General features: G+C 46.0%; 2 protein-coding genes and 1 long non-coding RNA gene across 6 annotated transcripts in view; 1 reads left to right on the forward strand and 2 right to left on the reverse strand.

Annotated features, from left to right (window-relative positions):
• LOC118095527 (interferon-induced very large GTPase 1-like) overlaps window positions 1–27,224 on the reverse strand; it is a 212,668-nt gene that overhangs the window by 71,412 nt on the left and 114,032 nt on the right. For 3 of the 4 annotated variants that reach the window (XM_088655420.1, XM_088655419.1, XM_088655417.1), the window contains exons 14-16: window positions 3,412–3,474; window positions 915–1,019; window positions 744–806 (exon numbers count right to left, since the gene is read on the reverse strand). In XM_088655420.1, coding sequence (XP_088511546.1) covers window positions 744–806; window positions 915–1,019; window positions 3,412–3,474 — 231 coding nt within the window. The remainder of the gene's footprint in view (window positions 1–743; window positions 807–914; window positions 1,020–3,411; window positions 3,475–27,224) is intronic. The other variant, XM_088655418.1, reaches the window with a different exon arrangement.
• Window positions 1–27,224, forward strand: part of LOC148684002 (uncharacterized) — a 119,573-nt gene that overhangs the window by 17,182 nt on the left and 75,167 nt on the right. The window lies entirely within an intron of this gene.
• Window positions 13,603–20,891, reverse strand: LOC118078984 (up-regulator of cell proliferation-like). Its single transcript, XM_088655425.1, is given in 2 exon segments — window positions 13,603–19,116; window positions 19,891–20,891. Coding segments are annotated over 2 exon segments (4,821 nt in total). The 5' UTR covers window positions 19,991–20,891; the 3' UTR covers window positions 13,603–14,395.

Here is a 27,224-nt window from a genome sequence, read left to right on the forward strand (position 1 = left end):
GGTGGGTGTAGGGCAGGCTGGGGGGCCCAGAAAGTTCTCTCCCTTCAGGCCCTTGTTGTCACTCTGCACCTCCAGCCCATGACACCTGAGGTACCTGCCTCACCCTGTCTCATAACAGGGCCAGCCTGGGGAAGGAGGGTTACACCTACTCACAGAAACTGCACTCCCTTCCAGGGACGAGGTGAACTATGAGCACCAGCTGCTCACTGCTGCTCATGTCTGCTCTTGCGGCTTCCAGGACCTCACAACTACATTCCCCATGTCATTGGTATCAACATGCACCCAGGCCACCAACTGCTCCCCAGCACTCTCTCTCAGGCTATCCACCAAATGGCTGAGGATGGCAGTCTTCACCAAGCTGCTACTGGCCTCAGTGTGTTCTGCCATTGGGGACATCAGGTGAATGGTAAGTGGGAGGTCATGCGCAGCACATTCTACAAGCTCCTCCCCTTTGGCAGTCTAGGAAGAACTTTCCTTTTCAGTCCTCTGAATGCCACATCCCTCGGAGGCCCCGCATGACATGAAGGTAATGTGTAGAAACTAGTCTTTGCACAAAAAATGCATTGGTTGCTCCACCCACGTTTGCCTTTGGCTCCACCCACTACCAGCAGGGAAGGTTGCCCAGAAAGAAATGCCGCCCTCAGGCAGAAAATTATTTTCCTGGCCCTGCCTCAAAGAAATAGGTTTTGAAAGGCAAAAACAAACCAATAGCTCCAGCCTCTGCTGCCAAGTTGCAAACTCACCTGGATGGGATTCTGACATCAGCACTGAGTGGCCAAAACTCTGGAGTGGATTTCGAGTCTCATCTGTAAAGTGCTAAGTGGTTTCTTAATTCATATGGCTGTTGTGATAACAAGGAAGAAGGAAGTTATATCTAAACACTTTTAAGGTTTGGGAAGAATAGTGAGACTCACCATTTTTTTGAACTTGCAGGGCATGTTTGTTTAAAGGTGGTTGAGTGTAGAAGTAAATATAATTCACCGAGTGGCCAGAAATCTGGAGCGGATTTTGAGTCTCATCTGTAAAGTGATAAGTGGTTATTAAAAACTTCCCTAAACAGGGCTGCCTTCAGATGTCTTTTAAAAATAGGATAACTGCTTATTTCCTTAACACCTGATGGAAGGGTGTTCCACAGGGTGGGTGCCACTGCCGAGAAAGCCCTCTGTCTGTTTCCCTGCAACCTCACTTCTTGCAATGAGGGAACCGCCAGAAGGCCCTCGGCGCTGGATCTCAGTGTCCGGGCTGAACGATGGGGGTGGAGATGCTCCTTCAGGTATACAGGACCGAGGCCGTTTAGGGCTTTAAAGGTCAGTGCCAACACTTTGAATTGTGCTTGGAAACATACTGGGAGCCAGTGTAGATCTCTCAGGACTGGTGTTATGTGATCCCGGCAGCCACTCCCAGTCACCAGTCTAGCTGCCGCATTCTGGATTAATTGCAGTTTCCAGGTCAATTTCAAAGGTAGCCCCACATAGAGCGCATTGCAGTAGTCCAAGCGGGAGATAACCAGAGCATACACCACTCTGGCGAGACAGTCTGCGGACAGGTAGGGTCTCAGCCTGCGTACCAGATGGAGCTGGTAGACTGCCACCCTGGACACAGAATTAACCTGTGCCTCCATGGACAGCTGTGAGTCCAAAATGACTCCCAGGCTGCACACCTGGTCCTTCAGGGGCACAGTTACCCCATTCAGAACCAGGGAGTCCCCCACACCCTGTCCCCCAAAACAGTAGCTACTTCTGTCTTGTCAGGATTCAACCTCAATCTGTTAGCCACCATGCATCCTCCAACTGCCTCCAGGCATTCACATAGGACCTTCACTGCCTTAACTGGCTCTGATTTAAAAGAGAGGTAGAGCTGGGTGTCATCTGCATACTGATGAACACCCAGCCCAAACCCCTTGATGATCTCTCCCAGCGGCTTCATATAGATATTAAAAAGCATGGGGGAGAGAACAGAACCCTGAGGCACCCCACAAGTGAGTGCCCAGGGGTCTGAACACTCATCCCCCAACACCACTTTCTGAACACGGCCCAGGAGGAAGGAGCGGAACCACTGTATGACGGTGCCCCCAGCTCCCAGCTCCTCTAGACGGTCCAGAAGGATGTTATGGTCAATGGTGTCAAAGGCCGCTGAGAGATCCAGCAGAACTAGGAAACTAGTCTTTTTTTCTTTTCTTTTTTTAAAAAATGCATTTGTTGCTCCACCCACGTTTGCCTTTGGCCCCACCCACCACCAGCAGGGAAGGTTGCCCAGAAAGGAATGCAGCCCTCAGGCAGAAATAGGGTTGCCAGACTCAATAGAGGACATGACTTCTGTGCCTTTAATTGCCCTGCTCTCTTTTGAGTCTGGAAACCTTAAAGAGAAACCAGCAGACCCTTTGTTTAATTTCCAAGCAAAGGGTCTGCTGGTTTCTCTTTAAGGTTTCCAGACTCAAAAGAGAGCAGGGCAATTAAAGGCACATAAGTCCTGTCCTCTATATTGAGTCTGGCAAGCCTAGGCAGAACCAGGGAGTCCCCCACACCCTGTCCCCCAAAACAGTAGCTACTTCTGTCTTGTCAGGATTCAACCTCAATCTGTTAGCCACCATGCATCCTCCAACTGCCTCCAGGCATTCACATAGGACCTTCACTGCCTTAACTGGCTCTGATTTAAAAGAGAGGTAGAGCTGGGTGTCATCTGCATACTGATGAACACCCAGCCCAAACCCCTTGATGATTTCTCCCAGCGGCTTCATATAGATATTAAAAAGCATGGGGGAGAGAACAGAACCCTGAGGCACCCCACAAGTGAGTGCCCAGGGGTCTGAACACTCATCCCCCAACACCACTTTCTGAACACGGCCCAGGAGGAAGGAGCGGAACCACTGTATGACGGTGCCCCCAGCTCCCAGCTCCTCTAGACGGTCCAGAAGGATGTTATGGTCAATGGTGTCAAAGGCCGCTGAGAGATCCAGCAGAACTAGGAAACTAGTCTTTTTTTCTTTTCTTTTTTTAAAAAATGCATTTGTTGCTCCACCCACGTTTGCCTTTGGCCCCACCCACCACCAGCAGGGAAGGTTGCCCAGAAAGGAATGCAGCCCTCAGGCAGAAATAGGGTTGCCAGACTCAATAGAGGACATGACTTCTGTGCCTTTAATTGCCCTGCTCTCTTTTGAGTCTGGAAACCTTAAAGAGAAACCAGCAGACCCTTTGTTTAATTTCCAAGCAAAGGGTCTGCTGGTTTCTCTTTAAGGTTTCCAGACTCAAAAGAGAGCAGGGCAATTAAAGGCACATAAGTCCTGTCCTCTATATTGAGTCTGGCAAGCCTAGGCAGAAAAATATTTTCCTGGCCCTGCCTCAAAGAAATAGATTTTTAAAAGGCAAAAACAAACCAATAGCTCCAGCCTCTGCTGCCAATTTGCAAACTCACCTGGATGGGATTCTGACATCAGCACTGAGTGGCCAAAACTCTGGAGCGGATTTTGAGTCTCATCTGTAAAGTGATAAGTGGTTTCTTAACTCATACGGCTGTTGTGATGACAAGGAAGAAGGAAGATATATCTAAACGTTTTTAAGGTTTGGGAAGAATGGTGAGACTCACCGTGTTTTTGAACATGCAGGGCATGATTTGAACCAGGACATGCGACTTCTAAGCATTCCAGGAACTGGCAACAGGCGGCTTCTCCTTTTGCTTGTATCAGAATGAGCAATTCTCTACTTTTTTTCTTTGAGTCTTCGTATTTCTCCAGGCCCTCATATTCTTCTTTTGTGATGACAATCTCTGAGCGTAACTCATCTAAAACACAGTCTATGTTATTCTGAAGTATATCAATTAATTGCTTTCTCCCTTTCCGTATAATTTCGTAGCTGGACATAATCTCTGAAAGCAGCAGTCTGTGAAAGAAACATTTTATTTAGAGAATAATGTTGTCTTATACCAAATTGAATTTTTGTTTTTCTACTTCAGCTGCAAACTGTGGGTGGTTCCAGACGTGCTATTTTAGGGTGGGATTCAGTTGCTAACCAGCAAATTTAATTTGTGCAATTTGATTTTTAGCACTTGCACCACAAACCCCCTCCCCTCCTCTGCCAGACATTTTTGAGCCCTTGGCAAGGGGCTGTATTGGCGCCTCCGAAGCTAGAAAAGACCATGGACCAGAAATGTTCTCTTTTTGTTGCCTTTCACTCTCTGCCAGTGACTTCCTCCACGGCCACTGGGGTCAGGTGTGTTCTGTTCTGCCTGCCTCCCCTCCTCCATCTATCTGCCTGTGTGATGGCCTGGGATTCAGACTCAGATGCTGAACCTGAGGGATCTCAGCCTGCACAGGATTCCCCACCTCCAGATCCAGCTGAGCCAGGACTAGGGCAGGAGCTTGAAGGGCCCTCACCTGTGCTGGATCCTCAGGTGCAGGGATCAGCTGAGTCTGCTCTGGTCCCAGATGTGCTGGAGGACCCATTGCCTGCAGTTGTCCCATTCTCAGCCCCATCAGAGGAAGCTGAGGCTACCCCTGGGTCCGGTAACCCACCCGCCTTTCCTGAGCTGCAGAGGCTCAGGGCAGAGAGGCAAAGGGAACTAAGTTCCTGCAGGAGGAGTGCTTGCCTCCAGGAGAGGCGAGTCACTGGAGGATCGGGGCCGCCCTATGCCTCGGGGCAGATAAAGGCCAGCCAGCCCAGCCCCAAGTTGCATGAGCAACGCAGTTGCTAACCTCTACCTGCCTGTGGCCACATCCCTGCTCCTGACCTGGACCTTGCCCTGCTTCCTGCCTTGCTCCTTGCCACACTGAACCCATGTAGGACTCCTGGAACTTGGACTGGACTTTGACTGTGCCTCATGGATTCCCCCCCCCCCCGGCATGTTCCTGAGCTTTGGCTACCCGGCTAGATCCACGGACTGTTTACTGACCCTGCTGCCTCGCCACTGGACATTGTTCCCACTGGACCTGTCCCTGTAGTCCGGGACTGCTGACCGCGGCCCTGCTCGGTCCTGGATGAGTACCTGAACTGCCCACCCGCTGGCTTCCTGCTCCCATTCACTGCTTTCCCTTCTGCCTTCTACCCTCCTCCCTCCCTCCCTCCTTTTTCCCTCCTCCTGCAACTCATGCCCACCCTCTCTGCCTTTTTTCATTCTGAGCTGCTCACACTGGGTAGGGGCCACACAGGGCTGCTGCAACGGCCCATGCTGGTTTTCTCCACCAGGGTGCCTGCATGTCTCATCGCTGACCCCCCCCCCCACCAGCAGAGGAGCATCCCAGGTAGTGTACTGACAGCCAGCCAATCTGAGCCACTCTGGGAGTAGCCAGGATTTTTGGGGGGGGGGTCCCCAAAAGTTGTTGAGCTTGTTTGGGGAGATTGCCCCCCAAAAGTTGTTCAACTGGAGGCACATGCTTATGCTAGAGGGGCAGGATTGGGTGTTTTTAATGCTTTTCAATAATTTCTGAGGATCTGCAGCTAACAGGAAGTGGAGAAACAAAAAATTAAAAAAATCCTTCCAGTATCACCTTTGAGACCAACTAAGTTTGTCACAGGTATGATAAACCCATGACAAACTTAGTTGGTCTCTAAGGTTCTACTGGAAGGAATTTTATTTACTTGTTTATTTTTTATTTATTGTTTCGACTACGTCAGACCAACACGGCTACCTACCTGTAGGAAGTGGTGATTCACTCTGTGCTGTGAAATGCTTCTCTGCCTCTTCCTGCGCAGCAAAAACCTCAATAAAAGACACAGAACACAGCATTTTTTAAAGATCAGTTGGCAACCATACTTATTATGCCTACCAATTTTTCATTGCCCTGTATAGGTTTTCAAATAGTAAGAACACAATGCAAGCAATCTCCTATATATATATATATATATATATATATATATATATATATATATATATTCTCTTTTGTGTTGTTCCCCACAATATAGATAGATAGATAGATAGATAGATAGATAGATAGATAGATAGATAGATGATAGATAGATATGCTACTAAAGGGACCACCTATTTGGACACACAGTGGATACTAATATCACCCCAAATGTAGGGCAGGATCTATCACAATGGGAAATTCCATTTAATAAGGAAGAGTTTGTGAAATGTACACAAACTCTAAGCATCCACACAAGATCTGTATGCTTTGCATATCAGGTAGAAAGCAATAGAACCTACCTTCTTTTCTCTGTAGGAGCAGCAGAAAGACTTCTCACCTCCTAGTAAACAGCTGTGCTTCTCCTATATTTATAGGCAGAGAGCAGGGAAAGTGAAATGTGAAACTGAAAGCTTCACTCTCTCAGATGGGTTCTGAGTTAACATATGACTTCTAGTCATGTAGCATCCGCCTGCTGTTTCCAGACTGATAAGAGTACAGCATTTGGGCTGGGTGGGCTAAGTTGCTCTCTCCTCCATTACAAATACCAATGAAGGGCCAATACCTTTATTTTAAGACACACATAATTGATATGAAAATAGTTGCATAGTATTTAGGGTTCAAATACACAGCACATTGTATACAGGGGCTTGAAGTGTGACAAAAGCAAGAGGCCATAAGCACGTAGCTTGCAAACTGTTATCAAATGCCTACCCTATACCCTACACACCCAGTAAAGGAAGGAGGGGAGTACAAGCTGGGCTCGCAGGACCAGATAAGAAGGGAGAAGGGTGTATGGCAGTTTGGAATACATGTGCTTTTTGTAGTTAAGGAAATCAGCTGTTGCCTGTTTGTGGCTGTATTAAAGAATTGTGCATCCACTAGTCGGTGTGCAGGTTGCGAGCTGATTGCACTGCACCTTTGGTTAGCATATGCTGAACAAATAAATCTTGTTGTATCCTGCCTGGCATGTTGCCTCTTTGTGTTGGTTCCATTGCTCCTATTACCCAGGTGGGACTTAGGTCCTACACCAACAGCAAAGAAATGGTGGAAAGGAATTGGCTCACAGCCCTTTGGAGTTGGGGGTTCAGTTTGTCCTTTGCAGAAGAAGGCAGGGTCTTTTTTTTTCTTTCATGCAGATATTTTAAAACGGACCTGAAAGGTCAGAAAACTTGCAGGTCTTTTAAACCTCTCAGGTGTGCAGAAAGCTCCTTTCTACCAAGCTAGACTCTAGCTCCGTGTTGCTGTCACTGAGGGACAGAGACTCCAGGATTTCAAGAAAGTCTTTTCCAGCCCTAGCTGGAGACTCCAAGGATTGAACCTGGGACCTTCTGCATACAAAGCAAATGTTCTAACCCCTGAATCAGAGTCTTCCAATGGCTTGCAATAGTATGCTGTGCTGCACGTCATCAAGAGAGCAATGAGGCTCTTGTGGGAAAGTTGTTGAGTAGCTTCTGAATAGTAGGACAGGAGTGCTATTTTAATTAATCAAAAAGACCACATGTGAAAATTATCTGACGTATCAGGCAGGTGTCGTGATGTGGGTGTAGGTCCCTGTTTCGAAAGACGCAGCATGGAATTCTGGTGCACAGCTTCTCCTAAAGACCCAAAACCAAAACTTGGGTTTGTGAGAAAAACTGTCTCCATAACATACGCGGGGGGGGGGGCCCTCTTGCTTCGCATCCGGCCTTCGGAAGCGCCGCCAGGAAGGTGAGTACCGGGGGGCCACTTCAGACGTTCTCGCCTTCACGCGTCTCTCGCTGGGCGCCCTTTCCGTGTCACGAGACCTTTGGCCTCAACAAGCGGCATCTGCCAAGCCGCAGAGACGGTGCTTTCGGAGGACGGCAGCCCCGCCCGCCCGCCCGCCCGCCCGCTTCCTTCCTTCCTTGCTTGTTTTTCGATGCTGCAGCCTCGCGCCTGTTGCTGGAAGGGGCCAGCAACTAGCTACGGTTTTGCCCCTTCCCCCTGCCCAGTCGCCCTCGGGTGGATTCGCCCCCCCCCCCGGTGCCCGGCTGCTGAAGACTCTGCCGGGTCTGGGCGAAGGCGACCTGAAGAAGTTCGCGGGCAAACTCCGCGGGATCCCTGTCTTGAAAGGCTGTGCCCATTTCCGTGAAGAGTATCCTGGAGGAGGCTGATGCTTGGCTCCTTACAGTCCTGTTGATCAGCTACCACTCTGCGTCCTAGACGGGATGGCCGACGCACCGAGGGACACCGACAAGGTCCTCTCCTTCGCCAGGCCAGGTAAACCTGTGTGCGTCCTGATCGTCCCAGGACAGAGTTGAGTCTCCCCTGGCAGCACATCTCGCTGCACGTGCCTTCATATGCGAAGCCTGTTGATAGCAATCGGAAACACAGAAGCCACCTCCTTGGGGCCCGAGGAGGTCTTTGGCCATAAGCGTAGCCGGGGGGGGGGTGCAGGAGGGCAGCTGCCTCCGCCAAGTCAAGTCAAGCAATAAAAATACTTAACTGACCAATTGCGTCACAGATAGAGTGGTTCTCCCTCTCCCCAACAAAGGTCCTGTCCTCGCCTAACATAAATCCGGCTATGCCCTTGCTTTGGCCTCCCCCAATAAAATATTTGAGGGCTGCCTCTTCCCCCAAGTTGATGGGCATTGCCATTCAAATGGTGTGTGTGTGTGTGCGCGCACACACACACACACACACACACACACAGCATCATGTGCTTGATTATGTTGGCACCTCTGACTTGAGTAAAGAGTTACTATTACTCCGTAAGGCGTTACAAATACCTTCAACACCATTAGGATACACAGAACAGCAAAAATGAAGACAAGGAAATGCCTCACAGTCCTTTGGACTTGGGGTTCGGGTTGTCCTATGCAGAAGGCAGAGTCTTGTTCCGCTCATGTTTTAGCACTGCAAATATTTAACAACAGGCCTGCACAGTCATACCTCGGTTTAAGTACACTTCGGTTTGACTACTTTCAGTTTAAGTACTCCGTGGACCTGTCTGGAACCGATTAATCCCCTTTCCATTACTTTCAATGGGAAAGTTCGCTTCAGGTTAAGTACGGATTTCCAGAACCAATTACACTTTTACTTCGGGTTAAGTATGCTTCAGGTTGAGTACTCTGCGGACCCGTCTGGAATGGATTAATCCACTCTCCATTACTTTCTCTTTTTTAATTTTTTAAATTAATTTTGCACAATAAAAAAAGAACATACATAACATATCTACTCCCTTCTTCCAACCCCCCCACGAGCCCCCTCCTGCCACGAGGGAGATCCGTGCAAGTGGATAGGCGAAGGCAGTCCATTTTATAATTGGATTTGTTCCCTCCCCCCTCTCCCCCCCCAGAGCCCCCTTTTGCCACCAGAGAGCCCTAAGGCAACTAGGGAAGATAAAGGAGGGTGTCCACCCAACCATTTATCCGTACTTATCTTATATAAAAGAGAAAAAAGGAAAAAAGAGAGAAAAAGAAAAACACAAGAAAAAAGAAAAGAAAAATACATTAGCAAATCAATATCCATAAACATTATTTTTTAAAGGCTTCCCCAACATCCCCCCTTCCCCGGTCTTCATTTTTAATTCTTCTTTAACAGTTTCCTTATCATTATCTCAATTCTCTTTAACAATTTTCCTGATCTTAATTTAATTATAATATTCCTTTTATTTATCTTATAACTTCTAAACTTAACTATTGTCACTTTCATAAAATATCTTGAATCCCCCTATTCAAAATCTATTTTTCTTCCCTTGCCTAATTTCCCCCTCAAATACACCTCCATAACTTTTAAACCCTTTTTTCATTCCCAATTTTAATTTCCAATATAACTATCCTCAATATACCCTCCCTTCCCCAATTCCTAGTTACCCCCCTCCATTCCAGCGAGGTCCATAATCAACCATCCAGTTTCAATCCTGTTAATCAATCCAATTAATCACATGTCCATTCTCCCCTCATCCCACCCCCTTTTTCCAATGTCTTGCAATCCAAGCATCGTTGTGGCCCCTCTGAGTTTTTCCACTTCTTTGATTGTCCTTTTCCTTTTCCTTGTGGGTGTTCTGAAATTCTGTCAGTTCCTGTCCTTCCCCCCACAAAAGAGGGGTATTCCTCATATCCTCTTGCTGTACGAAATCCTCTTTTCCTTCGTGGTGGACATCATTTTGATTTGTACTGTCACTGTCACTGTCATTGTCTTTCCATTCACAGTCACTGTCACTGTCACTGTGCGTGTGACCGAGGGAAGATCACAAGGTTGGACCGTAGGTTGGGAGGCAGGATGGCAAAGGGCATCCCAGTCACATTCCCTCTTTGACTCCCTCTTTCCTGTTCTCTTGCAGAAGAGTTAGATCCAGGTCAGATGAATTCCTCTATTCTGCGCCCAGTACAAGGTAACAAAGTTTTATTTCCCTGTAGTTATATCCCAGCTCCCTCCCAAGGGGGCACAGAGCAACTGGTGATACAGCGCTACACACATGGCAGAATAATAATAAAAAGTAAGCTTTGTAATGTCATGGAACAGCTGACCTGGCTTCATCATGTTCTTTGGTGCCAGATCAAGATCTTTAAAAACACCTAGGTTTTTAAAGTTTGGCTGAACTCAGCTACCTAGACATGCCAGAGGAATCCAGGGCATGGGCTCCCAATAACTCATCTCCCATCGTTATCAATTTCTTATAGTTCCTGTTTGCTTCATTCATTTCCTCTTTCTCTCTATCCTTTCCAGGTGATTGTGGGTCCTCACTGCACACTTACATGAAATCGTGTATAATCGGAACACCCATTGCTAAAGCCTGCAAACGCCCCGCTCCACCCCTTTCTTTTTTGACACTTTTTGGTCCCTTCTGGCTTTGTCAATATATGCAGCCATACACAAATCGGAGATGAATAAAACGGTCACTGCCTGTACAACACACAAGGGGAAGGGGGCGAGGAGAGAAAGGGGAAATAAAACTCCAGAACCCAGGCCCAATATCTAGACAGCTGCTCCCATATCTCCCACTGAGGCAGCCTGATTAAATGGCTGCCCCCAGAGGACTGTTGTGGGAGAGGAGGCATGATGGAACAGGCCTTTCGCAGCAGAGCTGATGAAGGGAATTCTGCTCCTCGGCTCTCCCATTGCTAGAATGGTCAGGCAGCAGTATAATGTGGAAATACAGTCCTTCTTTATCCCGTTTCGACTCCATGTAGCAGCCAACCTCTCCCCCTTTCCTCAGTGTCATTCCTAGTTATGGAAGTTGGCAGCATCTCCCAATGATCTGCCTCATTCCCAGGTCCATTTGCTGAGCTTCTCTTGTTTTGTGCCTGCTTTTCTCTGCTGCTGGGGGTGACATTGCAGAGCAACGGAGAAGACCATCGCAGACTGCCTGATGTCCACGCTGGAGAACTTGGAGGAGGACGAACTCAAGAGATTCAAGCTCAAGCTCCACGAGTTCCCCCTCAGGGAGGGCTATGACAACATTCCCCTAGGGACACTGGAGAAGGCAGATGTGGTGGACTTATGCCATCGCCTTCTGAGTTTCTACATGGAAGATTATGCTGTGCAGGTGACGGCCAATGTCCTCAGAGCCATCAACTGCAAGAATGAGGCACAGAAGCTCCTTGTCCTCACTGGGAAGGAGTAAGGAAAAAGGAATGCTGTCTCCTGGAACTCAACATGAGTTAAGGGGAAAGGATTGTCCTTTTCCTCAGCCCTCTGCAAATGGAGGGAGATTGATTCTGATCCTCTCTTCATGGGAGCCATGAGGGTGGAAGGAGGAAAGCTTTACACCAGGGGTAGCCAATCTGATGCCCTTCAGCTGTTCGTTTATTTCACTTTTAAAACAAAATTCATATACAGTGGTACCTCAGAAGTCCATTTGACTTTCGAAACGTTTGGAAACCAAGGCACGGCTTCCTGCAGCCAATCGGAAGCCATGGAAGCTGCGTCGGACATTTGGGTTCCAAAGAACGTTCGCAAACCGGAACACTCACTTCCGGGTTTGCAGCGTTTGGGAGCCAAAATGTTTGACTTGCAAGGCGTTTGGGATCCAAGGTATGGCTGTACTGCTTAGCTGTAAAAGCAGTTTGCAGAATATAAGATACATATTTAGAAAGTCAGAAGTTTAAAAAGTATGCAGAATCTTGTTCAGATTATATATCTGAACAATTCTGTATCTGCCTTTGCAAAGCACAGAAAATATAGGTTGCTAGACCTTTTAAATATCCCAGTATTAAGCATTGACAATGTGCTCTCCCGTCTCTACCCGTCTCGCAATGAATTAGATCAAACATTGAGTAAGTTTTAAAAGGTTTACTACTTCCATAACAGGAAGTCTCAGTCATAGATCTGAGTGTCACAGCAAAAGCAATGCAGGTAGACAAATTTATCGAGTACAAAATTACGAAGTCAGGTCCAAAATGGAGTCTGGGTTCAGGGAGGAGCTCAGACACTTGTTCTCTGATCTATGTTCCAAAAAGGAGAGAGAAAGAGAGGAACAGGAATAAAGTTTTACTTCCTCTCAGGAGGAGAGGGGGAGTGACCTCACAGAGCCTTCTCAAGCAATTAAGAAACTCTGTGAGGTTTAACCCCTTCATTCACTAACTAGCCATTCTTGCAGTTAAAATACTGGGCTGCAAGATCTTCCACAACGCCTCCATCATTGTCCTTGCAGCCGGAAACCCTTTCTATACCAAAACCTCTACATACAAATATTGTGATTTGGGGGGGGGGGTTCAGTCTGTATGATGCCTTAGTCCTGTGTAATTCCTGGGGTCCTGGATTCAGCAAGGATTAAATTGTAATGGAGGATTTGATTCCATTGCTGAACTAGTCAGGCACGTTTCTTTGTGATAGAACTGGGCATAGTCCCCACCTAAGGATCATCATCCTTAGTGTAACAGAAGAAGTGATGATGCTCTCTGGGCAAATGGACAAGCCTTTCTCTCTCCTCATCTGGCTGGTACTTAAAAGGACAATAGCTAGTGCAGGAATATTTGATGGCAGAGAGTGAGAACTATGCTTGATTTCTGTTTGAAATCGAAGGCTGTGACTATGGGAGAAGCAGGACCTTTTGGGGTGTTAATGCTATGAGCCCCTCCCTCGTAGGCTCAGGTTGTACATACGTGTAAATAAAGCATCTGCCATAAGGACATCAGAGTCTCTGCTGTCCCTCCTTGCCAGGAAGCTGGACCCAGGGTAAGTGCCTGGAATCTTGTACACCTCAAAGATTGGGGTGGCATGCAACAACATTTTCGATGACGCCACACATACAGATAGTCGCATTATCCAATATCTACCTCCAATCTAGTTGCTTACTGGAGCAAGACAGTTTGAGCTTATTACACCGATCCTGGTCTGACCGCACTGGCTACCAATTAGTTTCTGGGCCCAATTTAAAGTGCTGATTTTGACCTATAAAGCCTTAACCAGGGGTCAGCAAACTTTTTCAGCAGTTGGCTGGTCCACTATCCCTCAGATCTTGTGAATGGCTGGACTATATTTTTTTTGGGGGGGGGGGAATGAACAAATTCCTATGCCTCACAAATAACCCAGAGATACATTTTAAATAAAAGCACACATTCCAATCATGTAAAAACATGCTGATTCCTGGACTTAGAAGTGAAGATAAATGTCCTTAACTGGGAGACTTGGAAGGAACCATGGAAGGTTCTGAGTGATGCATCAGTAGATCAACCAAACTAAATCTCTCCACACCACCCAACCAATCAAGGCACTCTGAAAATGACTTTTGTGTCTCCGTGAAAACAGTCTGTTCTTCCAGAGAGAAGTCAAAGACTAATGGATTTTTTAAATTGGTAGAACTTTTAAAAATATATGTTTATTAATATTGTTTTCATTGCAAGGCAGTGCATTACAAAATATATTGCATTCCTGTAGACAATTACCTTCAGACATTCATTTTACTATCATTTTTATAAATGTCATTGCAAAAAGGAAGTGAAAATCAGCATTGGTAGACTCTTACCATTCCTAAAGGCTAAAGCTTACTAAATAAATTCTACTTGACAAAAATTTTCTTCCAAACATGAGAGTAGATAGGGAATTGCAATTATCATGATAACTGAGAGAGTAATAATAATAAACAGGAAGGGAAGCATGGTTATCATCTGAAGAACCCCCACTATGAGCAAACCTGAGTTGGGGGTGAGGTGCATTGCTGCCATCACCTGGTGAATTTCAAATTCCAAGTTAGAAGCAGTATTTTAATACAATGGAGGGGAAGAGGAAAGATTGCTGCTCAAGGTAAATAATATGCTCCGGATTAAGGGCACCGGGAAAGAGAAGACAACGAGATGGGGATAAATGTGCACCTGAACAGGGAAGATGAACACAGTGATACAGGTAGACAGACTAGCTGAAAACATTCCACCATATGTGGCACAAAACTTAAGGCATGGTGAAATAAATGGAAATCCAGCCAGGGACTTAGGAATGCAGAACCCTATTTGCCCTATATATCAGTGTTATCTGAAAATTAAGGATCCTTCAAACTTTCAAGGGGCCTTTTCTGCATTATGAAGACTTGCAAAATTTGTGGAATGCTTTCATGGGAAGAAGATCCATGTTTCTCTTCTGCCAAGATAAGAATGCTTACTTCATATTATAAATGTCCTTTAAGGCCTTCAGTGCTTGTTCTTCAGTAATGTTTTTCCAGTCCGCTGGCAGATCAGCTGGTTTAGCATCATATACTCTGGCAAAATCATGGTTGTATTTGTTCAAAATAAACTTCCAGTAATCTGAAGCATTGATACTGGGATCTGGTTGGATGCACCAGTCTGGATAATATGCACGATAATCTTTGTATGGGTAGAATTCCCCATTTGTGTCCTGATTTCTGAACTGAGTGTTTGATGCCACAGCAGTGGAACAGATATCATAAACCAGCTTTTCGGACACTATTTCTCTGTACTTTCCCAGTCCTTTAGGCCGATGGACAGTTGCAAAATGCTCTTGATGAGCACTCCCTCCAGCTTCACAGGGGACTTTGCAGAAAGGACACTGCTTCCCACAGCCAAACACCCGCTTGAAGATCTCATCCTGGGGGCTCACAGGCAATTTGGAAAGTTTAGACTGGATATCCAGGATATCATATTCAGATATTATTTGCTGTTGCAAATCGGCAAGGAAGCTTTCAACACAAGCAGAAAACTGTGCAGGATCAGTTGCATTCTTAAACTGTACCCCTAACAGACTGTCCTTAGAAATGACCAACTCCTTCTGCATTTCTCTGCAAAAACTGTCCAAAAATTCTGAGACCGTCTCAATATCTTGATGCTTTAATTTTTCCAGTGTTTCTATAATTTTCTTTACTATCGCAGAGAGAATCTCTTTCTCCAGTTTCTTCAGACACTCATTCTCTGCATAGTAATCCAAAATTTGTTCCTGGATCCAGTTTTTGACAAACATTTCATAAGCCCCAATGTATTTTACATAACCGTCAACATTACCCTCTTCCAACAGCTCCTTCAGGACAGTAAACTGGAAGAAGCTCCGACTGGCATACCCAATGGACTGTGCACTGTTGAGAATATCATCTACTATTTCTATCCCAAGTCTTTTGTTGATATAACTCACAAGGGCAGGATGGAGACACTGGTCACAGAAATCCTTGGCTCTGATTTGCTGGGCATCTTTTTCCAGATAAAGATCTCTGAAAATTGAGAAATAATGAGGCTTCAGTTTCTCTAAGCGTATATAGGGATCATTTTCCTTAATAAACTCTTCATGCATCTTCTGAAATTCATGAGCTGCTTCCCCCAAAATGTGAAGCTTTAGGTCCACTTCAAAGCATGTTGTTGTATGAAGTTTCTGAGCATCAGGCTGTTGAAGCGTTTCATTGATAATCTGTAAAAGTTCACCACAATATGTATCATCATAGTCTCCTTTAGAATCAACCTTTTTATAAATGTATGAACTGCATTTAACCATCAAGGAGTGGGCAAATTCTTCTATCTCATGCAAACGCTCCTTTTTAGCAAACAAGTGTTTGAAACGGTACCACAATGTAGAATCCAAATATTCAGATTTCATTTGAAAAGCATACATTCTGTAGCTTAACAAAGATTTTGCTCTCTGTACTTTTACATTGACTGAACTTCCTCGATGTGACAATTCCCTTCTCAAATGCAAGTCAATCTCTTCATCTATTTGTCGTTTCTCTAAGGGAACAGGTGATATTTCTGACAAAGTTTCCATCCACATTCTTTCAAACTCTTTTTCCAGTTCTTGATCTTCAAACCTATCTTCATTTTCCCGGCATTTTTTAAGTAGCCCATCAACCTTTCCTTCAATTACTTTCAAGAATTCAGTTTCTAGAGAGTGAATCTTGTGAAGCCCCTTTTTAATGCGAACAGCTTCCTGACATTTGTTGTAAGAATAACTTTCAAGTTCTTGCTTGAGGCTGTGAGCACTACGGACAAAATCTTCTCTGTACCTTTCTACCAAATGCAGATTTGCTGCTCTGCTTTCAAAGTATTGCTTCAAATTCTCCAGAATCTGCTGTTCTCCAGCCAACAGCTTCTGATGAAGCTCATTTTGCAAACTGCATATATCAAATTCATCGGGAGAAACATTGTGTATTGATGTTTCCTGTTCAGATGCCCAGAGGTGCATCTCTCAGCGAAAATGCCAGTCCCATTCAGAATATTTCGTGGAGAGCTGGTTATAAGCTTCTGCTATGAGGCTGTTTCGGAAGCTGAAGATGAAGTTCTCGTGTTTGACAGCATTCCAGAGACTTTTCACCCATTCAATAAACTGAGGGATGTCCTTGGGAGGTATTTTACATGAGCGCTTCTGTATGAATTCAAATATGTACTTCTTTAATTCAAGGACCTTTTCACTGTATCCCATGTTAACTGGGGCCATGGGTGGGACTCCATGCCAAAGACCTGGGATGTACCAATTGTGCATTTCTGGGTCATAGTCCATGATGTCTGAAAACTTGATATCCCCATTCAGTTTTTCCATTTTTGCTGCAGCCTGGGTCATTTCATTCAGCTGTTCCAAAAGGTGCTTCCTGTCCCTCATGTTTTGGTCATGTGCAGAAACATCACTGACGTTCTGATGAACAAACTGGCAGTTGGGCTTTTGCCCAATCCTCTCCATCCTGAGGAAGGCATGGGTCACAATTTGCAGGATGTCCTTCATTTCGGTAGCATTCTCCATGGCCATGTTGACAATGGTGATGTCGCTCAGCCCAATCACTAGAGTGGCCAACTCATTGTCATGCTGATAGCTGTCTTCCAGTTTGGCCAGTTCAGGGGCTTTCAAGCCCTCTGTGTCTATCACCAGGATGAAGTCACAGCCAAGATCCTGAGCCAAATTCTCTCTGACGTTAAGAAGCGTCATGAAGGCACCTCGTGTGCACCGCCCACTGCTGACAGCAAACTGCAGGCCAAACATGGTGTTCAGAAGAGTGGATTTCCCAGTGCTCTGCACCCCCAGAACGGTTATCACCATCATCTTGGATATCCCCCTTAGTTTGATATTGAGTTTATTCAGAACATCAGTTATCCACTGCAAGGGGATGTTGGATGCATCACCATCAATGAGCTCCAGGGGAAACCCTTCCAGCAGTAGTTCAGCTGCAATGCTTGGGAAATGGGCAAACTGCCTTTTGTTTTCAGCTATTTTGCCCTCTTTAACCATGGAGCATTCTGCCTCATAGAACTGCCCCAGCTCACGCATGAAATGCTCAACTCCCAAGGAAGAGGACGATATCAACTGGTCTACCTCTGCAATCTTCCGCCCATCATCTCCCAACTTCTTGCATTTCTCTTTATAGTCAGCACGCAACTTGGAAAGATTTCCCCTAGCAATATGGTCCAGGTTGAACTTCATCCATTTCAAGAAGTAATTCCTCTCTGCATCCTTCAAATGTTTTATGCCCTTGATGAAATTAATCAAACCAATGGGGAGATCACATTGACTCTGCTGCCTACGCAATTCCAACAATCTGCCTCTCAATTCTGATCTGTATTTTTCCGAAGGCATGTCCCCTTGTCTTTCCATTCTGCATAGTTCTTTCTCCACTTTGGCCAGATTTTTCCAGAGATCACCTTGGAGTATCAGTGTTTCTTTCTTGTAAACTGCTACATCTTTTATCTCTCCTGAAATTTCTGTGGCACATCTGAGGGCATCCTGACATTCTTTGTGGTCTTCATCCACCTGGATTGTAAGTTCATGGGCGGTTGTACACATCTTATCAACACTTACACACTTAGGATTTGAGACTATTATTTTTCCAACTGCAGCTCGAAGGAGTTCTACAAATACTGCTTTATTCGTTGTGGCAGTCTTTACCAATATATGTGAATTGTCAAGTTTAATCACTGGTGCCAGTTTATTTAAGAACTCCAAAGTACATTCAGATTTTCTACTGCGACCTTCCAAGATAAAGTAGAACTGAGTTGACAAGTCCTTCAGTGACGACAAGAGAGTATATTCTCTCTCATCAATACATTCAGCAAATATGAAGACAGCTGAGGAGACCTGTGTTAAAAAGCTGAACTGCACCCAGTGAGACTCAACATCTCCACGGAGATTTGCAACAGCAACTGGCTCTGGGAAGAGATCTGTGTTCGTCCGTCCTCCTGGGAAATACCAAGCAATCTCTACAAGCCCATTAGCAATTTCCCGAGGGACGTTCCCACTTTCCATATCTCGGTGTAGAAAGAAATTATTATGCTGCTGGGAAGGGCTGAGGAACTCGTTGAGGATTTTGGACTTGGATAGGTTACAGTTCCCCATCCGTACAAAAGAAACAGTCGGCATGGATGTCAGTACCAGGCTCTCCTCCCTGAAGCCTCTGCTTTCAGCCAAGGAATGGGGCCTCCATTTTTTCACAATGTCCCTCATGGCCCAGAGCATCAGGGTGCACTTGGAGGTCTTGAGGGGAGGCAGAATCAAAGGCAGGGCAAACTGGCACATGGACATTTTGAGAAGGATCTCCTGTTGGAGGAAACTGTCAGAACAAAGCAGAACAGCACAAAGGACATCAAGGGGGTTCATGGAATCTTTCTCATCTCTTTTGGTATCAAAGAAGATTCTCTCATCAACCCTTTTTTCCTTCTCCTTTAACGGCATTCCTTTATCGTCCAGTGTTTCATGTTGAAGGCTTGTGCTCCTGGCCGTCACATTCAAAGCCAAGACCTTCTTCAGAAAATGCCAAGGCAAGTCTCCAAATGTACACGGGCTGCAGTCTTTTAGATTTCCGGAACTGATTTCCAGAATTTCTTTCAGGGCAAGTTTCTTGCTTGAATACTTCCGAAACCTCAACTTAGCGATAATGTTCTTAAGCGCTTTTCTTCCTTCTACAGAATCATTAGAAAATAAGTATTATTCTTTTTGCACACATGTGTCTCCAAGATTACTATTTCAGTGCCAAATTTTCTAACGTTATGTTTAAGAATACAATTGTATGACTCTCTGTTTTTTAAACAAAAGATCAATGCCACTGCAAGTGATGTGTGTAATGTCACATGGACTTTGGCTCTTAGCCTCTGCATCTTTTTCTTCCCTACTGCATTTGCCCACACCCTGGTATATTTCTCTTTTGCATTCAAGGGATTGCTACAGTATTTACACTGCATGTATTTATTAAGAAAAAGGCAGCTGCTACTAGGGCAGTGGCAGAAACTGTAAGAAGGCAGCTTTTGCCGCTACAGCACATACGCTGCCTAAGGCAGCACCCGCCGGTGGGCTGGCCCAGAGAGAAGAAAACACATGGGAATGATCATATTCCTGACATGGTAAATAAACCATTTCAAACAATAAAGCTAGTCATCTGATAATGAAACTGAGTTTACCCTAACACAGAAATTTTCATTCAAGAATAAGGGCAACATGCAGCCATAGCTGCATTAACCAAGTGGCAGGATTTCCAGATTCTGCAACCAGAAAAATGAAATTCTGCAATCATCATAAAATGGGTAACCTAGATTAATATGTTTTTCTGAACAAATGAAAGAAAACTAAAGGCAACGAACTGCAAACACCCGATATAACTGGGGAATGCCTGGATAAGATGCTACCCACCCTGCACTGTTGGAGGGTACAAAATCAAGGTGCAAAAGACATAGAATTACCTTTGCTAGGATGTTTCTGTTTTTGCTCTGCTTCTGACTCAAGCTCATCTTCTTTCTCTTGTCCTGCAGGGACTGGAAACACATACCAACCTTTAACCATGTAATGTTAAACCATAGTTTACTGTTTGGGCATATTGTTCCTCCCTTTTCCTTTTTCCTCCTCCCAGTGCCCACCGCAGAAACAAATTAAGAGTCTGGCTTGCTACAGCATGCAAATTCTAAAAGAACTATGGTTTAATGTTGTATGAAAACACAGTCAAAGGTCATGTTCATGTCACATGGAAACCATAGTTAAAATAAATTATGGCTTATTGTGAACCTGCTGAAATCATGGGTGCTTTGTGTGGGATGTTACCTCACAAAAGCAGTCAAGTACAACATTTTCTGTTTGCCCAGAGTAGACACACAGGGGAATGTTGCTCCAGCACTTCCTGTCACACCTGGTCTGGAGCATCCTCCCCTGGTGTGTGACCAGGTAGATGGGTGTGACCCTGGGAGACCCCATAAAAGGGCTGGTCACGTAGCAGTCTTTCCTTTTTCTCTCTTGATGCTCTTTTGCTGTGCGCTGGCTCTCAGTCAGCAGCACATGGGCTCATCCCTCACAAGAGGATGAACCCACACTTTCCTCTGTTACTGTAACTACAAGCTAAAGCCTGCCTTCTGGATCACACTGTGGACTGAAAGTGAGTAAGCCTTATCATTACTTTTAAAGAAGACTGTTGTGTCATTGCTGTTTTTAAGAGGGAACAAAAGGGGATTTACCAGGAGCAAATCCAATCTGGACAAGCCAGGCTGGATTGCTTAACTCAAGTGCTTCTCACGAATCCAATCAACTAGCTCACTGCTGTGTACATGGGAATGTGTTCTGCTACAAGCTCACTAGTTTGTATATATATCCTCTCATCCTGTCCTCAACATCCCCACACTTTGCTTCCCCCACTCCTGCTGGGGAACAAACCATGGCCTGGCTTGTCACGTCATCCAAACAGGCTCATGGTTTGTTCCTCTCCAAACAAACCGTAAGCAGAAGCCAAGGCTTGTTTTTGCTTATCACGAATGGTTGGGTCTGAAGAGAAAGTTTGGGTTCAGGCAACAAGGCAAGCTGGACCACAGCTTGTTTTCCAGCAGTGTGGAAACAGCAGGAGCAGAGGAGGAGCTATTTCAGCACAGCTTAACAGCAGAGCAGATGCCTAAACAGAGATGAACAGTGAGGACGTACCCATTTTTTTGGCATGTTATCATCTTTCTTCCCCCAATCCTCAGTCTGGTTGGGAAAGGAGATTTGAAAGTTACACCCACACCATACATTTAAAGCCTAACTATACTGCTTTAGCAGTCATAGCTCCCCCCAGAGAACCCTGGGATTTGTAGGTTACCCACTCACAGAGTTACAACTCCCATCACCCTTAATAAACTACAATTCCCAGAATACTTTGGAGGGAGCCATATGCTTTAAATGTATGGTCAGGAGACTATTATCCAAACTTCATCAGACGTAGGATGAATCTTTCTCCCTTCAGCAGAGCCCAGGCTGCCCCATCCTTCCTGGCTTGCTTATGGCAAAGCAGGAAAGGAGAATTAGACCAGGGAGTCAGCAGGACCTATTTTGAAGAAACCAGTAACAACCAAATGCTTTCCCCACCCCACCCCGATCACGAAAAGAGATACCTTTGGGGACTGCTTCTTCTGTCTCTCCCAATACTCTTGGGCTTTCAGTCTTCTCCTCTGGAGGCAAACGCTCTAGGGAGAAAAATACAAGCTGCATTAGTTCCCTTCCAACTGCACAGTTCTACGATTCCTGATCCAAAAAGCCATGTTAACAAAAATTCTAAAGCAAACCACAACAATCCACTTGCTAGTATGTCATTAACTGGGAATGTGGGCGTAGGACTAAAATGGCCGTCTGAATGCCAAAAGCTCTCTATGCAACAATGAGACCTGATAACGTAAAACACAGAGTCCAAGTCTCCTCTTACCATCTCTTTTAAAGAATACACTAACCCCTCCTGTTTCCTAACTCCCCTGCTGGAGCTGGGATGGTGAGAAAGTCCCCCCCCCAAAAAAAATAATAATAATTCATCTGCCTTTGGGACATGTAGTTAAAACAAAAATGTAAAATGAAGACATTACTGATTACTAATATCCATGGGATTCCACTTGCTGAATGATCTTTCTTGTCTAATAGCAAGCTCAACTAGTGAATGCAAAGGCTAGGTAGCCCAAACAGGGTTACAAGAGAGAGAAATTATTCTGCCTGGGGAGAAACAAAACGGTTTTTTTAAGAACTAAAGGGGTAACCCTGCTCCAAAACAAAACACAGACCAATGAGCATTGAGTATACAGAACATAACAGTTAAGCTGAGCAAATACTTTGTGCTTTGTTCACTGAACCACTGAAGAATTGTGAAAAGGAATTACTTAAAAGGTGTTGCTCTACCATCTCATAGATCATATTTGGGAAAACACACAGCACAGCATCTCTCTTCCCTGAGGATCTCAGCAAGGGCTTACGAAGTGGGGGACGGAGCGCCCCGAGTTCCACTCGGGGTGTGTGTGTGACAAGATGGCCCCTGCCTCCCCCCAGCTGTAGAGTGGCCGAGGGTGCATGCAGTCAGCTGCCTCTCGCACAGCGACCGTACAGGCTGCCGTGCGTACACACTCCATAGGGATGCCACACATGCGCAGTCCGTACGGACATCACGTGTTTGTCACTGGGCGGTTCGCCCCGCCCTTCGGCGTCCCACCCCGGGTGCTGGAGAGGGTTCCTCTACCACTGGATCTCAGAAAAGGAAACTGATGAAAAATGCTTTGCTCAGACTCACCATGTACTGAATTTTGCAGAACCCGATTTGAACCTGGACAGGCAATTTCTAAACATTCCAGGAACTTGTCACAGGCTATTTCTCCCATTTTCTGTATCATTATCAACAGTTTCCGAATTTTCTTCTTGGAATCCTCCTCGGTTTTGTCTAAGGCCTCATATTCTTCCTCCGTTATAACGGACTGGGAGAATAACTCGTCTAGAACAAGTTCTAGGTCCTTCTGGAGGATTTCAATTAATTGTTTTCTCGCCTTGCGGATTATCTCACCACCAGAGACCATCACTGAATCGATTGATCTATGGTAGAATAAATGTATTTTATTGATTAATGGGAAAAGGGAAACAAAGATTAGAACTAGTAAGGAACTCTTTTCACTCATGCATGCTGATTAATGAACAATCCAATGCTCTCCGTCTCTGCACAGAATGAAATCTTATTGCCTTCAATGGCTCTTCCTCACAGGCAAGTGGGGCAGGGAAGACGGCAGCCTGATCTGGCAAACTGTCTGCCTAGCTGCTAGTGAATCTGCACTCATGGTTAGGAAGGACATTACGATCATAGGTCTCTACTACATACTAAACCATCTAATCCATTTTTAGGTTAATAGTCTCTGTTCTTATGAATGTTGGGTTGGGTACTGACTGTCGCTCATGGAAGGGGGAGCAGGAAGAAATCTAAACATGTACAGCAGAGTTCCCAAAAAATAGACCAGAGGCAATTGTACCTCATCCAGCAGAGCTTTACTGTTACTGAAGGCAAATGAGCATAAAGCAGGGGTGTCAAACTCAAATTCATCGGGGGGCCGCATCAGCAGTTTGGTCACCCTCAAAGGGCCGGTTGTATCTGTAGGACAATGTGTCCACTCTTTATTATCATAAATTATTGTCACTGCATTCAATTATTACTGTTTTTTTGTAATAATGTAAGTAATAACTAGCTCTGAAAGCAGAAACATAGTCAGAATAATGGCAAGTAGATATTCAAATGTACAATTATTGTACAATTTATTGAAAAATGATTTTTGGTAACTGCACTGGGTGGTGGAGGCTCACTAGGGTTTCATGCAGGAGCTTTGCAGAGCTACTGGTACCTGGAGATGCTGGGGTCCTTCTGCATGCAGGACAGATGTTCTGCCAGTGAGCCACCACCCTTCACCAAAGGGACTGGCTGAGGTTGACTCGCTGGAGCTGCTCTCCTGGTTCCAGGGTTTAAGGGCCAGAAGTATAAAGCAGCATCCTATGTTTCTGAGGAGAGGGAGAGGGAGGGAAGGAAGGAAGGAAGGAAGGAAGGAAGGAAGGAAGAAAAGAGGGAGTGGGAGGGAGAGAGGAAGGAAGGAAAGAGGGGAGAGAAAGAAGAGTAGGAAAGAAGGAAGGGAATAAAGAAGGAAAGAAAAAGAAAGAGGGAGAGAAGACGGAAAGGGAGAAAGAAGGAAGGAAGTAGAGAGGGAAAGAAAGAATAAGAATGAGGGAGAGGAAGAAAGATGGGAAGGAAGGAAGGAAGGAAGGAAGGAAGGAAGGAAGGAAGGAAGGAAGGAAGGAGTGGGAGGGAGAGAGGGAGGAAGGAAAGAGGGGAGAGAAAGAAGAGTAGGAAAGAAGGAAGGGAATAAAGAAGGAAAGAAAAAGAAAGACGGAGAGAAGACAGAGATAAAGAAGGAAGGAAGGAGAGGGAAAGAAAGAATAAGAACGAGAGAGAGGAAGGAAGAAAGGGAGGGGGGGGTCGCCGCCTTGATTCAACGCCAGAAAAGAGCGCAAAGGGACCCAGGGGCAAAAAACATTTCCTGTGCAGCGTGAGGCAGTGGGTGTCCGTTTTAGCAGACGTGCGTAAAGCCTCAGAGTTGCACGTTCATGAGGCTGAGCCGCTGCTGAGCTCACGTTCATGAGGCTGAGCCGCGGCAGGAGGAGGAGGTGAGGCAAGAGGAGGAGGAGGAGGCTTGTCGGGTCGGTGCCCGGCAGCACCGTACGGAGAGTGCCGAGCCTCTGGGACGCAGCAGTGCTCTGTAGCACTTTGAATCCTCCTCCTCCTCCACGCGGCGCTGCTGGGTGCTTTGTCTGTGCTTCAGCAGCAGCCATTTCCAGGTGCCGAGCCGTGGTAGGAGGAGGAGGATTCAAAGTGCTACAGAGCACTGCTGCGTCGCAGAGGCTTGGGACTCTCCGTGCAGTGCTGCTGGGCGCTGACCCGGCAAGCTGCCTCTTCCTTCTCCTGCTGTGGCTCGGGGCGCTCCACGCAGCGCTGCTGCAGCCGCCTTTCTACCCCCCCCCCAGGCCCCAGCTGTTTGTCGGCGCTTTGTCGGCGCGGCACTTCAGCAGCAGGGTCCCGCTGCTGGGTCCCGCTGGCTGGGGCTCTCGGCGGGCCACATGACGAGGTCTGGCGGGCCGGATTTGGCCCCCGGGCCTTGAGTTTGACACCTGTGCTATAGACTAAGATGTGGTCTAGAGTATCATGGTGGTTTTATTTTTTTTCTATATAAAAATCATATGAATTCATGAGGATCCGTGCCTCGGAACCACGTTTTTGTGGTGCTGCAGGGCAGCAAAGTTTTGGATCCACGTTTTTTATAGTCCAGTCTGTAGTCATGGCTTCCAGATGTGATATGACACTGGATTTGTTGGAGTTGTTTTTAAAAAAAGTGGAGGATCCATGAGGATCCGTGTAGATCCGCATTTTACCTTCTTCCGGCGCCTTACAGTCCTGTTGATAGCTACCACACTGTGTCCTGGGCGGGATGGCCGACGCACTGAGGGACACCGACAAGGTCCTCTCCTTCGCCAGGCCAGGTAAACCTGTGTGTGTCCTGATCGTCCCAGGACAGAGTTGAGTCTGCCCTGGCAGCACATCTCTTGGCTGCACGTGCCTTCATATGCAAAGCCTGTTGATAGCAATCAGATCCACAGAAGCCACCTCCTAGGGGCCCGAGGAGGTCTTTGGCCAGAATCCTAGCCGGGGGGGGGGGTGCAGGAGGGCAGCTGCCCCCACCAAGTCAAGTCAATCAATAAAAATACTTAACTGACCAATTGCGTCACAGGTAGAGCGGTTCTCCCTCCCCCCAACAAAAGTCCTGCCCTCCTCTAACATAAATCCTGGCTACACCCTTATTTGAAGGCTGCCTCTTCCCCCAAGTTGATGGGCATTGCCATTCAAATGGTGTGTGTGTGTGTGTACGCACAGCATCATGTGCTTGATTATGCGGGGAGGGGGTTACCTGCCCCTCCCCCAATGTTTTATTCAAGTTGGCACCTCTGACTTGAGTAAAGAATTACTATTACTCCTTAAGACGTTACAAATACCTTCAACACCCTTAGGATACACAGAACAGCAAAAATGAATGCAAGGAAATGCCTCACAGTCCTTTGGACTAGGCCGGGTTCGGGTTGTCCTATGCAGAAGGCAAGGTCTTATTCCGCTCGTGTTTTAGCACTGCAAATATTTAACAACAGGCCTGTAATAAGTTCAGAAAGCTTGCAGGCCTTTCCAGACTCTGGAACACCAGAGGTTCCCATCTAATATCTGAATTGGTTCATCTAGTTCAGGGGTCAGCAACCTTTTTCAGCCGTGGGCCGGTCCACCGTCCCTCAGACCATGTGGTGGGCCAGACTATATTTTGAACAAAAATATGGACGAATTCCTGTGCCCCATAAATAACCCAGAGATGCATTTTAAATAATACATTCTACTCATGTAAAAAAACACCGATTCCTGGACCGTCCATGGGCCGGATTGAGAAGGCGATTGGGCCACATCCGGCCCATGGGCCTTAGGTTGCCTACCCCTGATCTAGTTAGTCCAGGATTGAACCTGGGGCCTTCTGCATGCAAAGCATGTCGCCTGCCACTCAGCCCAGCCTTGACTTTGAAAGTGCTAGGAAGGGAAGGGGAATACATACTATATTTTATGCTGGTAAATGTGGGCTCACTGGATCCAACCCCCCCCCAATCAATATTACAGTATTACACAAAACAGTGAGAAGAGCATTGCCTTCACATACCATTCTACTGAACACTCTGAAAATATTGAAGGAGTCTGAGCTAAAGAAGTTCAAGGGCAAACTCCACCATTTCCCCATCAAGAAGGGCTTTGTGAATATCTTAAAAGGAGTTGCTGGAGGAAGCAAGTGTTTTGGACCTCAGCCAGCTGCTCCTTGTCTACTATGGCCTGGATTATGCCTTGGAAGTGATGGCCAGAGTTCTGGAAGCCATCGACTGTGAGCCGCAGGCAGACAGAGAAGGTAAGGAATTTGGGAATAAATAGCCATTGGTTTTGAACAATGGAGATTTGAACCCCGAAAGAAGTTTTGGGTCACACCAAATAGCCACAATATGTAGAAAAAGAAAGAGGAAGAGAACATGTGTACCCCAAAATAAGCTTAGGGTCACTTCAGATAATTTACTCACTATCCAGGTTACTGTCCTCTACAAGGTGGCATTGAGTTGTCTCCATAGCCTATTCATGGAGGAGAAATTTTGTTGTTTACTCAATCTGAAGGGGCCAACATTTGCTGCACAGATAAATTCTGCC

This window comes from Zootoca vivipara, chromosome 12, assembly GCF_965207765.1.
Source record: "Zootoca vivipara chromosome 12, rZooViv2.hap1.1, whole genome shotgun sequence".
NCBI classification, from domain to species: Eukaryota; Metazoa; Chordata; class Lepidosauria; order Squamata; family Lacertidae; genus Zootoca; species Zootoca vivipara.